This window comes from Polychytrium aggregatum, assembly GCF_025602895.1.
Source record: "Polychytrium aggregatum strain JEL109 chromosome Unknown BJ171scaffold_2, whole genome shotgun sequence".
NCBI lineage: Eukaryota > Fungi > Chytridiomycota > Chytridiomycetes > Polychytriales > Polychytrium > Polychytrium aggregatum.
Genome location: NW_026516204.1, coordinates 1,036,941 through 1,047,576, shown reverse-complemented (window position 1 = coordinate 1,047,576; position 10,636 = coordinate 1,036,941). Strand labels below are relative to the sequence as shown.

At 57.8% G+C, this 10,636-nt stretch overlaps 4 protein-coding genes across 4 annotated transcripts; 1 reads left to right on the top strand and 3 right to left on the bottom strand.

Moving 5' to 3' along the window:
- Positions 1-1,937: 1,937 nt before the first annotated feature.
- Positions 1,938-2,974, top strand: BJ171DRAFT_486899 (bola protein). The gene is made up of 4 exons (XM_053109231.1): positions 1,938-2,133; positions 2,234-2,328; positions 2,416-2,470; positions 2,578-2,974. Exons 1-4 carry the CDS (start codon positions 2,068-2,070, stop codon positions 2,629-2,631), a joined length of 270 nt encoding a protein of 89 aa, XP_052971485.1. The 5' UTR covers positions 1,938-2,067; the 3' UTR covers positions 2,632-2,974.
- Positions 2,974-4,459, bottom strand: BJ171DRAFT_486898 (uncharacterized protein). Its single transcript, XM_053109230.1, has 5 exons — positions 4,135-4,459; positions 3,959-3,998; positions 3,704-3,853; positions 3,565-3,594; positions 2,974-3,457 (listed from the first exon to the last, which is right to left on the bottom strand). The coding sequence occupies exons 1-5, from the start codon at positions 4,279-4,281 to the stop codon at positions 3,186-3,188; spliced, it is 639 nt and encodes a 212-aa protein (XP_052971484.1). The 5' UTR covers positions 4,282-4,459; the 3' UTR covers positions 2,974-3,185.
- BJ171DRAFT_116998 (uncharacterized protein) lies at positions 4,139-5,777 on the bottom strand. Its single transcript, XM_053105505.1, has 2 exons — positions 5,665-5,777; positions 4,139-5,520 (listed from the first exon to the last, which is right to left on the bottom strand). The coding sequence occupies exon 2, from the start codon at positions 5,335-5,337 to the stop codon at positions 4,546-4,548; it is 792 nt and encodes a 263-aa protein (XP_052971483.1). The 5' UTR covers positions 5,338-5,520; positions 5,665-5,777; the 3' UTR covers positions 4,139-4,545.
- Positions 5,778-6,758: 981 nt separating this feature from the next.
- On the bottom strand, positions 6,759-10,216 carry BJ171DRAFT_117049 (BRCA2, oligonucleotide/oligosaccharide-binding, domain 1-domain-containing protein). Its single transcript, XM_053105507.1, has 10 exons — positions 9,387-10,216; positions 9,247-9,322; positions 8,907-9,167; positions 8,673-8,812; positions 8,377-8,498; positions 7,947-8,231; positions 7,679-7,861; positions 7,423-7,569; positions 6,883-7,302; positions 6,759-6,812 (listed from the first exon to the last, which is right to left on the bottom strand). Exons 1-9 carry the CDS (start codon positions 10,123-10,125, stop codon positions 7,030-7,032), a joined length of 2,226 nt encoding a protein of 741 aa, XP_052971482.1. The 5' UTR covers positions 10,126-10,216; the 3' UTR covers positions 6,759-6,812; positions 6,883-7,029.
- Positions 10,217-10,636: the final 420 nt, after the last annotated feature.

The following is a 10,636-nucleotide window of genomic DNA, read 5'->3' as shown; positions in this document are numbered from 1 at the left end:
CCAATGCTTCAAGATCGTCCAGGACGGTGCCCTCTCGACGGCCAGGGACACCAAGAAATACAACGAGCATCTGGTCGCTTCCTTTCGCGACTACCAGACCACTCGGCACGCAGACCTGCCTCCGGCCCCTCGTCTGCCTGATGGTGCTCACAGTCAGCTTCTCACACTGGCTGTCAATGCCTATGCCACCAACTGCACCACCCACCTCGACCTGGCCTACTGGCGACTCCTTCGCCGCTTCTGCGCTGCCGTCTTCCCAGCCAACAAGCACAAGCACGAAGCCATCGAGGCCTGTCTCGAGCTCTTCGAGAAACCAGGGCAGACTCCACCCAAGGCCGATCTCGAGTTCCTCTATCCAGACTTTGGCCACGTCCTGGACGAGTTTCGGTACAGCAACGACCAGGACCGCTTCCGGGCCCTCCATCGCCTCTCACACCATGTGGGAATCCTCGCCCGAGACAAGATGGTCGACAATGTCCACAAGTGGATCGACTGTGACATGCCCGCCCTCCGAGTCACCGAGCTGCAGCGCCAGGCCAAGCTGGACAGCCTCACTGCTCGAGGCATTCCCTCCGACGACAAGAGGTTCACCACGGCCAAGTCTGAGCTCGGCACCACCAAGTCCAAGATCAACAAGCTGGCATCCAGACTCAAGTGGTGCCTCAAGCAGCTCGCTCTCGACACTCCTCCGGCCGTGTGCACGATGGTCCCTCTGTGCACAGCCAAGGCCAAGTATGTCAAGATTGACACGGTCACTCTTTGGCAACTCCTGGGTCCAAAGAAGCGCCTTGGACTCACCCGGGACATGCTCAAGGAAGAAGGCGAGGACGGCATCAACAACCAGGATCGTCTCTGGCGCAGTTGCTTCAAGCTGCGTAGTTCCCTCTTCCAAGAGCGGGTCAGGGACAAGAAGCTGTTCAACTACGAGATCAGCACCGATGGCATTGGATGCACCATCGGTCTCGTCAAGTTTGTGCCTCGAACCGATCACACCGAGACCATCGAGCCTCCTCCGACTGCCGAGCAGCGCATCCAGGAGCACATTGGCGACCCAGACCCCGATCGCACCACTTGGATTGGCATCGATCCTGGAGTCGGCTCCGTCTTCACGGCGGTCATCCAAGCACCGGGCCACCAAGACGAGGTGGTCTCGTTCTCCAATGGCCACTACCAGCACATGTGTGGCCATACGTCCAACACCAGGTGGCACAACACCATGAAGTATCGACTCAGCATCGAGACCTGGATGTCAACCACCCCCTCGCCCAAGGTGTCGTCCTCGGAGGCCTTCAAGGTCCATCTCACCCATGTCCTGCGACCGGAGCTGCGAGTGCAGCTCGACTTCCACCTTGGCAAGAAGACTCGCCACCATCGATTCACGGGTCACAAGAGGCGCCAAGTGGCCGTCGACAGGATGTGCAAGGCCGTCCTGAAGCACGTCCCGATACGGACCGATGTGGTGATCGCCTTTGGCAATGCGTCATGGCGACAAGGCAAGGGCTATGCATCCAGCCCTCGGAGGCAGCGGTTTGCTCGGTACTTTGAGCAATTCGAGCACCACCGACGCCGTCCCAATCACCCTCACGGAAGCGTCAAGGTGGCCTCGACGAACGAGTTCAACACCTCGCAAGTGTGCTCCAAGTGCCTGGAGCCGGTTCGGTTGGAAGGACTCGATGCGCCTAGTGTTGCGAATTCCCACTTTGTCAGGAGCTGCAAGAATCCCAGCTGCCGGACAGTGTGGAATCGCGACGTCAATGCGGCGCGCATGATCGCAGTGTGCAGGTCGATTGTGGAGACCGGAGAGCGACCGGCGGTCTTCACTCGGAGGCTGCCAAAGTGATCTGTTTTATTTCTTGTGGCTTTGCTTGACGCAAGCACAGCACATACTACCTGTTCATGGAAACGGCTATATTGTCCCGTTTTTTTCTGAATAAAGTGTACAGCGGAAGCAAGGCACAAGCCGTTTTGGTCAGCATTTCAATTCAGCGATCGCCTCTGGCTCGCCTGCCCAGGCTCTTCCCTCGTCAGCCCTCGCTCCATCAAGACTCTCCTCCACCCGCCACCATCATGTCTGCCGTCTCGACCGCCGAACTCGAGCAAATCTTCAAGGACAAGCTCCAGGCCGAGCATGTGGTGCGTCTCCATCGGGCCCGAGGTCGCATGGCATTCCTCTGCCGAGTGACAGCCCGATTGCCGCCTGTCCTGCTTCTAAACGACACTTGTCGTTCAACAGAGCGTCGTCGACACATCCAACGGATGCGGACAGTGCTTCGAAGCCACCATCGTTTCGTCCCAGTTCGAAGGCAAAAGCTTGATCCAGCGTCACCGGTAAGATCGGCTGGCACTGCGTTCTGCTGCACTCGACGTCGATCCAAACAGCCGATCCCTCACCACGGAAATATGCCGTCTTCTCAGTCTGGTCAACGAGAGTGCCAAGGATGAAATCGCTCGCATCCATGCCTTCTCGCAGGTACGGCATCGTTCGCCCCCCCCCTTCTCGGGTCGATGGATCGCTGGACCTCCAGATCCTGCAGTCGGTGTCGGCTCACGCTAGCCCGCACTCTGCTCTGTCCTTAGAAAACCCTGACTCCAGCTCAGTGGGCCGAGAAGCAGAAGCAGCAGCAACAGTAGTTATCATCGATGTCGATCAACTGAATGATGGCCTTTGGAGTCTATGGCCGCTCTTCACCCGCGAGAGCACAATCGCAGAAGGCTATCTTGAACCGCAATCGGCCAGAGAAGTCGTGCAGTGCGCCCAATAAAACAAATCAAGATTTCTCCAAGATTGGCCGCTCCAGAATACTCGGAGGGTATATGCTGGACCAGCCGACCCTGTTTGGGGGCTCATCACTGCAATTGCGGCCGTGCTCAGGAGCAAGCTCTGCAGAGTCCGGCTATGGCAATGGCCTGTCGATATCAGCCAGAAACTCTCACAACATACCAAACGAGAATGCGACTGGGAGCGATGCAGGGTCGTATGAGATGGAAGTCGTGTTGGCATGGCTCATGCGGACATATCCATTGCTGAAACAGTACCAACTCGGGCGAGACAAATGGATCACAGCAATGCGCAACAGACAGAGGGGCATATTCAAAAGATTGAGAAATGCAGCTGTGCGGCCGAGTGGTATCCGGCAAGAGGCAGCCCGATCCCACCTATCTGAGGACCTCAGTGCATCCGGCATCTACCACGGCAGCGTCTTGACAGGGAACACTTTGCCCTTCCATGTGAGTTCCAAGTTCTCCCAGTCCATGCTTTCGCCAAAGATCCGCGAGACCACCGACGACCGGATCAGCGTCAGAGGCGGGTACTCGATCAACTCGCCTTCCTTCTGGAAGACGGTGTATAGCTCTGCTTTGGGCGATGGATGGTAGAGCCGACCCTGGTTGGAGAGATAGAGAACTGCAGGCTCGAAGGGGGACTCGAAGCTGCCTCCCCACTTGAGCTGGTCTCGCTCTGTGGGAGGGCAGCCAATCAGCCAACCATCGGGCATTTCGAAGTGAGGTTAGCCTCGTCCTCGGCCCATCTTGCAGCACGGCGGCTGCGCTGCGGCACCAACATACCCATGTCGATATCGTAAAACACAATTGGAGCTGGCAGCGGTGTCGATCGAAACCCAGTGTGAGCATCATCATGAGTGCGTCTTGGCACCAACGACACTGCTGGACAAGCGCACTCAGCACCGAACCGCCAGCAACTCACAGTCTTCGACCGTGACAAAGTTCATCTCTCGGCCGCAGGGACTGATAAAGGGATACTCCACGGTCTTGCCGTCGCGGTCCAAGCTGCGCTGGATGGTGTTGGGCTGGAGCCGCGCGTAGAAAAAGTTGAGAAACTCTCTGTTCTTGAAGCCTGTCCATGAGGGCCGCATCCGATACCGGCTGGTGAGTCAGACCGAGCAGGAGCGGCGGATAGCAGACAGCAGCAAACAGCAGATAACCCAGCGACTCGGTTTACATGTCGTAAAGTTCTTGTGGGTTATGTCTTCCAGGAACAGCTGGAGCAATATATTCGCGAGCGCGACGATAAGCATTGACGAGATGGAGATATCCGACCGCTGTTGGTTTGGTCGTCATTGCCATTGCAAGCAACGGGTTGATGTCCTCGGCCTCACTCTCCAAAAGCACTCGTACCTGGCCGTGGCAATCGACGTGATAGAAGTATTCCCGGTCCCACTTTTGCGGGGCGCTGGTGAGCAGCCGGCGAGTCGCCGCAACCGGGGCAGCGCGGCCGATGGCGACGAGGCTTCTGAGAGGCCCGAGATTGATGCGAACAGGCATGTCGGCTGAGAAGCAGTGGGTGTTCGACTAGAGCTTGGTTCTGCGGCGCACAGATCGAGGCTGGAGTGGTTGTGCTCTTGGGAGAGCGGACGACGGCGGCGAAGAGGGGTGTGGGTGCTGTTGCCCTCTCGGCCAGGGCAATAGTGTGTCCTGCCAGCAGCCCATGGCATCCTCTCGGCCAGCGCTTTCGCTCGCATCGCCCAGACCAAACGGATCCGCACGGAAGTCAAGCTCCGGCCAGTTGCGTCCCGATCACCGCTGCTCTCAAGACCAGCCCCGCTCCCCGCTCCGTCGGCGCCCTTTTCGACGCCGATCCGCACCGAGCCCATGTCGTCCGAGCCGCTCGATACAGCCGCCGAGGACCACATTCCGCGACATCGGCAGGCCGAAGTCCAGCGAGCCTTCCGGGCCCGGCAGCAGCACCGACGCAGCCAGCTCGAGTCCACCTCTCGGCTTTGCACCATCCGATCGCACCAGCTCGAAGAAGCCAGGTCGCGGCGGGCCGAACAGGAGTCGACCCTTGGCCGGCTCGGTCAGCAGCTCGACATGCAGGCCCGCGAGCGAGCCAGTTGGCAGGAAGAGAAGTTGCGTCTGGACGGATGGGCGAGCGAGCTCGAGACCTATAACCACCGCCTGGCTCTCCGGAACGACCTTGCCCGCAATCTCATCACCCATCTTGTGGAGAAGCTGCAGCAGATCGAGGAGTACCCCGGCAATCCATCGGGGCTGCTCCATGACGCTGCTGCGGATGACTCGGCCATCCGCCCGCTGCACTCTTCCATCCTGGAACTCAACGCACTGCTTTCTGGCGGCGATGCATCTGGGCCCCGCCTGCCTCTCCTGCTCGCGCTGCCGGATCTGGGGAGCTTTCTCGAGCAAAGCTGGGAGTCGTTCGACATTCAACGAGCATCGATCTATGGCATCTGTGATGCGCATGGGGAGCTTGTGTTGCCGGAACAATCCAATATTGAGATGCCCTGATATGCAATCCAGCCGTGTCTCCAATGTGGCAAATACATCGACTCGTAGGTCATTCATCACGACGGCCCCGGCCATTGTGTCGATTATGGGAGCTAGATTGCAGATTCCAAAACTTCAGCCAGGCCCATGCCACAGACAAGCCGGCTCGGACTGAATGCCATCCGCGGGGTAGACGAGCAAATGTGAAGCTCATCCCATCAGCCGAACGGCGAGCAGGCGATGGAAGCCGGTCGTATCGCTGCAGTGCTCAATCTCCCACTGACGAAAGTCGGCCGTGGATGGGCAGCAGATGAGACGGTGTGAGTGTCGATGGACAAGAACCATGAGTTTCGCATTTGACGGTCACCCTGCTCGGTACTCCAGCTGCGATTTGCCAGATCTATGGCTGGTGCAATCGCTTACCTCGAGCCACGGCGGACAGATGCTTTCCGACAGTTGCTTCGTGAATGTTGCCCATGTTTCATGGTCGCATGCCAGTTCTTCCTGGGACGGACTCACAGCCCCGACAGCGACAACCTTCGTTTGCGCCAGGATCTTGACGAGGCAGGTAGCCTGCTGGCCTGGGTCGGACATGTGCGTCTGGATCTGCGTCTGCACCCACTCCTGGCGAGCACGATGGGATGGATCTTGTATGTCGTGCCCGACAAAAGCGTCAAACAGAGCGCTGCCACGGGTGTCGTCGAGTCCGAGATAGAGAGCCAAGGCGGCGCTGAATCTGTCGCCATCTGCCACAATGCATCGTCCTTCGATGCCGTCGTCGATCTGGAACTCGACGGAGATCTCGGCGTCTTCCGCGAGCGCCATCTGCCCGATATCGGCGGGATCGGGCATCTCGTTGGCCATGCGGATCCTGATGTTTCCAGCGGCACCGATGCACTCTCGCCTCACAGTCGCAAAGCGGACCATTGAGCCGCAAACTTGGAGCTTCTCCGGAGGAGGTTTCGGGCCGTTGGACGGGATTCCGGTGGCAGGGCCATTCGAGACCCTCTCAATCGAATTACTAGGCGACTGGGCTGTGGGAGGCTTGCTAAGCGGTGGTGTAGTAGCCGGGGTGACGGGGCGCTTCGATGGCCCAGGACTTGAGTTGTCGACTGCGGCGGAGGGACGGCGTTTTCTCAGACCCGAAATGCGGTTTTGTGGAGCCATGTGGATTGTGGGGGTCGGCAGTTGACTCGGTTCCCGCGCCGCAGCTGTCGACATGGTATTGTTGCGTCCCAATACCAGCTCGACGGCTTCCTTGACTTCCTGAACTTTGCCTGGGTTCCTGACGAATGCGAGAGCAGATGGGCGACATAGTTCAATATCCATGTTCAAGGCGCAGCACGAGAGCCGGTGTCAACTGACGGGTGCTCGGGATCATGAACTATAGCGTCCGTTGAGATTACGTACTCGTTCATCCACTGTTCAAGCGCTTCACGCCGCTCGCTGGCAGGCCCGGATCTGAATGCAGTCGAGATTTCTGTCTCGCTGTTGCCACGAAGGCGGTGGCATCCACGTTGCTGCTGAAATGCGATGTACTCCAGATTCCTAAAGTGCACGATCCCCTTCAACTGAGGCCGGAGGGGAGTGTAAGTCAGAGATGCACGCCACTATGTGCCATCAGCAACATCGCCAACTTACCGATGACAGGGATTGATAGCCAAACATTTGAATCTCGCAGGGAGTGCCCTCGCGATCATAGCACATTATGAGGGTTTCGAGCTTTGGCGAGAAGTCTCCAAAGCCCACTGGCATCTGCTGGGACATGCCTGCTCGGGTAAATCGACATCAGTGATCACACAACGACAGCCAACGAGAAGGCATCCAAAAAGACAGCTTCAACTTACGCTCGACAACCAGAACCATGTCGACCTCGTCCCCGTGAGATTTGACCGCGAGTTCGGACGACCAGAAGAGCGAACGAGGCAGATAGGTCGATCTTGCCAGCCGTTCGGGTGTGGTTGGTCGTATCCGGCAGCTGATCTGACGAGAGGCTTTCAGCACCACCGATGTATTCTTGCATATCACTCGGTTTGGGCTGATGCACTGAATGTTGTATATCTGGTGAAATACGGACCAATTATCAGTGGAGGAAATGACTCCGTCAGGGCCCTCTCATCACAGGCGCGGAAAGGGCAAGACCAAGCCGCCAAGAGCAAAGACAGCGTCATGGCTGCCAACCTGGAGTCGAGTGCCCTCTGTGATTTCGGCAAGCTGATCCAGCGACGGAGTCCATATGGTCAGCATTGTCTCTGCAACTTCATCCGGGCTGGTGCCTTCGGGCGGGTAGTCGCAAATCCGGATGTTGACAAAGGATGTGACATTTCGCTGGAAGCAGAGGAATGATGAGAGCCAGTCGGTGCCACCAGCACTCGGTTTGTGATTTACCCTGCTATGCCTCCGGGAGTAGAGGATCGCACAGCGCGACTGTGCTCACCTCGCCGTGGTCGGGACCTTCGGAAAAGCCGAGAAGCGCATCGAACCGGCGGCGTCTCTCTCGGATGTCCATAGTCTGAGCTGGCGCAGTGGCGCCGTCTTGAGCCGAATGAAGCGGGGGCTCGTTCTCGTACCCGCCGCCAAATCGACGGAAAGAGCCATCGGCCGCCTTGCTTTGTTGCATCTATCGCATGGGACCAGTGATGCATCAGATGAAGCGAGAAGCCTAGAGCGCATGCAGATCGACGACAAAGCGCTCCGCGACTTACCTCCCAACGCCGCTGCTCGATATCCTCTTCTTTCTGATTTCGGATGATGTTTCGCCCACCGATCGATTTGTCGAGGTACAGAATCGGATAGACCCTGCAAACTACGACATCAACGCATCCAGCAGAGCCACCGTCGGCACTCAACGAGGCCAGGCCGCTGACAAACAATCTTTGGCGCTGCAGGCCGAGCTTTGCATCCCACGCGGCTCGACGGACGCTGTTTGCGTTTAGCTGCAACGACACCGCGCCATCCGTGTTCAGGATATCGGTACCAGCGCCAATCAGCTGGATAAATCATACAGTAGTTCACCAAGGACGGCAGAAGGTAAAGAGGTCAGTCGATAAGGGAGTCCTGAGCAACCCATGATGACAACAATAATGATGCGTTGGACAGCTGTCATTCCCGAGCAACCCGATGCACATGACCAACCTTGGCGTTCTGAACATGCAACTTGAGCCCCGTAAAGATCTTTTTATCTCGAAGCGCTTTGGCAAGGCACTGGTCCAGCTTGGCCATGATAAAGTACCATCCATCCGTCAACTCGATCTCGTCTGGGCGGAGACACAGTTTGGGAGAAAGGTGGGTCAGCTATGCGATTCTGTTGGCGCATCAATCGGTGGCTAAACTGCGATCGTTGCACACTGGCGGGATTACAGCACCGACGACGCCCAATACAAAAGATCACAGACTGTTTGGGGATATGATCGCATATTGCAGCTCCATACCGAGACCCAAATGTCGACCGGGAGTGAGCTCGGGCGACGCTCGCGAAACACAGAGCACCATGTGCGCTGATGCGGGATGATCCCGCTCGACAGCCAGCTTGAGGGCAGATCGATGGGCCATGTTGACTTCGCGCTGATACCTGCACAGGGCAATGTTCGTCAGGACCCGCACGACAGAGTTTCGGATGCAATGCCTGAACATGCATCAGCAACGGCTGCAGCGACAAAACCAACCGATAGAGCAGCTGCGAGACGACCATCTCGATATTCCAGTATGATTGTTGCAGGCGAGGCGACTGGCGGACCATGCAGGCAAGCTTCCACACAATCGAGCGGTAGTGGTTCATGACCCAATCCGTCGTGAGAAGCGAGGCCTGACAGCCACGCTTAATAAGCTCCTGCGTGATGGCCTCTGCATCGAGCGACTCTCCAGAGCAAGAAACAAACTTGTGCGTCTTGGACAGCACCGAGTTCATCCTCAGGATATCATCGGGTCTATAGCCGGGGCGAGAAGATCAGAGGCAGATCAACGTAATTATGCATTGGACGACAATGGTTGAGCGCGGGGACATACAGCGCCTGGCGACCGTCAATATTATCGAGCTTGACTTCTGTGAAACACTCCTTCCACGACTGGCGGGGGGCTGAATCTGCAGGAAGCGAATCGTCAGTGGCCGTGGCTGTAGCTACCGTTGCTGTGAGTTTGGTACCTACTTGACACATCGAATATCTGGGGAATTTCTTGCCGCTCACTACGCCGAGGGCTTTCGTATGATCTGGATGTCGGCGGGTTGGCCAGGTTGCGGGATCGGGCCGTCAACGGAGATTTAAAGGGTTTGTTCTGGCTGCCGATGGCTCGTGAGACAGGTGTTTTGGGCGTCGTGGGCAGAGCTTTCAGAGGATCGGAATGGTAGCCACCCAGGCGGAGCGGTGATCCAGCGGGCGCAAGTGAGGGGACCGGTGGTCGTGTTGCCGAGGCAGCGGCAGAAGGAGCGACTTTACGAGCCGTCGGCGTGCTGGGCATAGGCTTGCGATCTGTTTCGGCTGGGCTGCCTGAGCTCAGCAATGCTTCCGCTTGACGCAATGCTTCTCTCGATGGCGGCGGCAGCAATCTGCCTTTGGCGGTCGAGAATCCAGCTGAAGACATCGACGGCGTTGTGGCAGGGCGGGTTGGAGACTGGGACGGAGCCTGCGAGGCTGCCTTGTCATGAGTATACGCTCCCATTGATTCAGCCGCTGGATCGACGGAATCTTGAACATTTGATTTTGGTGCCATTCTGGTTGGGGTCTTGAATACCGGCCGGGATGTGCGAAGGGGAGTTTGGGGTGGCCCTTTACTTGGCAACTTGACTGGCTGCTCGGCGTGTGAATCGTCAGCATCCGCGAATATTCGTTGTGCCCGTTCTAGAGCCGCACCGGACAGTTTCGGGAAGTGCTTGCCAGAGGCAGTCATGAATGTTCCAGGTCCAGATGGTTCTTCGCAAATGGCGCCCTCCAGAAACTTGGCCGACAAGGTCGTATCTGGGTGGGAGAATACGGAGGAGCTGCTCGATGGGGGCTGTGGAGGACCAGTGCCTTGATTTTGCCGCTTTGGAGGACTGCGCAGCGTGTCAGTATCCGAAGAGTCTGAGAGGAGATCTCGGGCACGCTTCATGGACTCGGCTGAAGGGGTAGGAAGCGAGTGTCCTCTGGCTGTCTGGAATCCGGAGGTCGTGCGACTGCCGGTGGTTACCATTGCTGGCACGCTGGGAGTGTCTTCGGAGGCAAACCTGCTCGAGTGACTGTCGGTGGAGCCAGCGCCCGAGAGGAGGTTGTGGGCCATCGCGAGTGCCTGAGCCGAGGGCGGTGGGAGTGAGGACCCCCGCGCTGTTGTAAAGCCAATGCTCGGACCGCTCGAAGTTGGCCGATGCTGATCTGAATTATCCTCGACGTCTGTGGTAGTGGGACTGGCTGACGCTGGGATA

What these genes read in the sequence shown, in the direction of transcription:
- BJ171DRAFT_486899 (XM_053109231.1), top strand. Translation starts at nt 2,068, where the DNA reads ATGTCTGCCGTCTCGACCGCCGAACTCGAGCAAATCTTCAAGGACAAG. An exon ending in AGCTCCAGGCCGAGCATGTG is followed by an intron (nt 2,134 to 2,233) that starts GTGCGTCTCCAT and finishes GTCGTTCAACAG; the next exon opens with AGCGTCGTCGACACATCCAA. An exon ending in AGCTTGATCCAGCGTCACCG is followed by an intron (nt 2,329 to 2,415) that starts GTAAGATCGGCT and finishes CCGTCTTCTCAG; the next exon opens with TCTGGTCAACGAGAGTGCCA.
- BJ171DRAFT_486898 (XM_053109230.1), bottom strand. Translation starts at nt 4,281, where the DNA reads ATGCCTGTTCGCATCAATCTCGGGCCTCTCAGAAGCCTCGTCGCCATC. An exon ending in ACGTCGATTGCCACGGCCAG is followed by an intron (nt 3,999 to 4,134) that starts GTACGAGTGCTT and finishes ATATTGCTCCAG; the next exon opens with CTGTTCCTGGAAGACATAAC. An exon ending in CTTTGTCACGGTCGAAGACT is followed by an intron (nt 3,595 to 3,703) that starts GTGAGTTGCTGG and finishes CACCGCTGCCAG; the next exon opens with CTCCAATTGTGTTTTACGAT.
- BJ171DRAFT_116998 (XM_053105505.1), bottom strand. Translation starts at nt 5,337, where the DNA reads ATGGCCGGGGCCGTCGTGATGAATGACCTACGAGTCGATGTATTTGCC.
- BJ171DRAFT_117049 (XM_053105507.1), bottom strand. Translation starts at nt 10,125, where the DNA reads ATGACTGCCTCTGGCAAGCACTTCCCGAAACTGTCCGGTGCGGCTCTA. An exon ending in TCGAGCAGCGGCGTTGGGAG is followed by an intron (nt 7,862 to 7,946) that starts GTAAGTCGCGGA and finishes CCCATGCGATAG; the next exon opens with ATGCAACAAAGCAAGGCGGC. An exon ending in AAGGTCCCGACCACGGCGAG is followed by an intron (nt 7,570 to 7,678) that starts GTGAGCACAGTC and finishes CTCTGCTTCCAG; the next exon opens with CGAAATGTCACATCCTTTGT.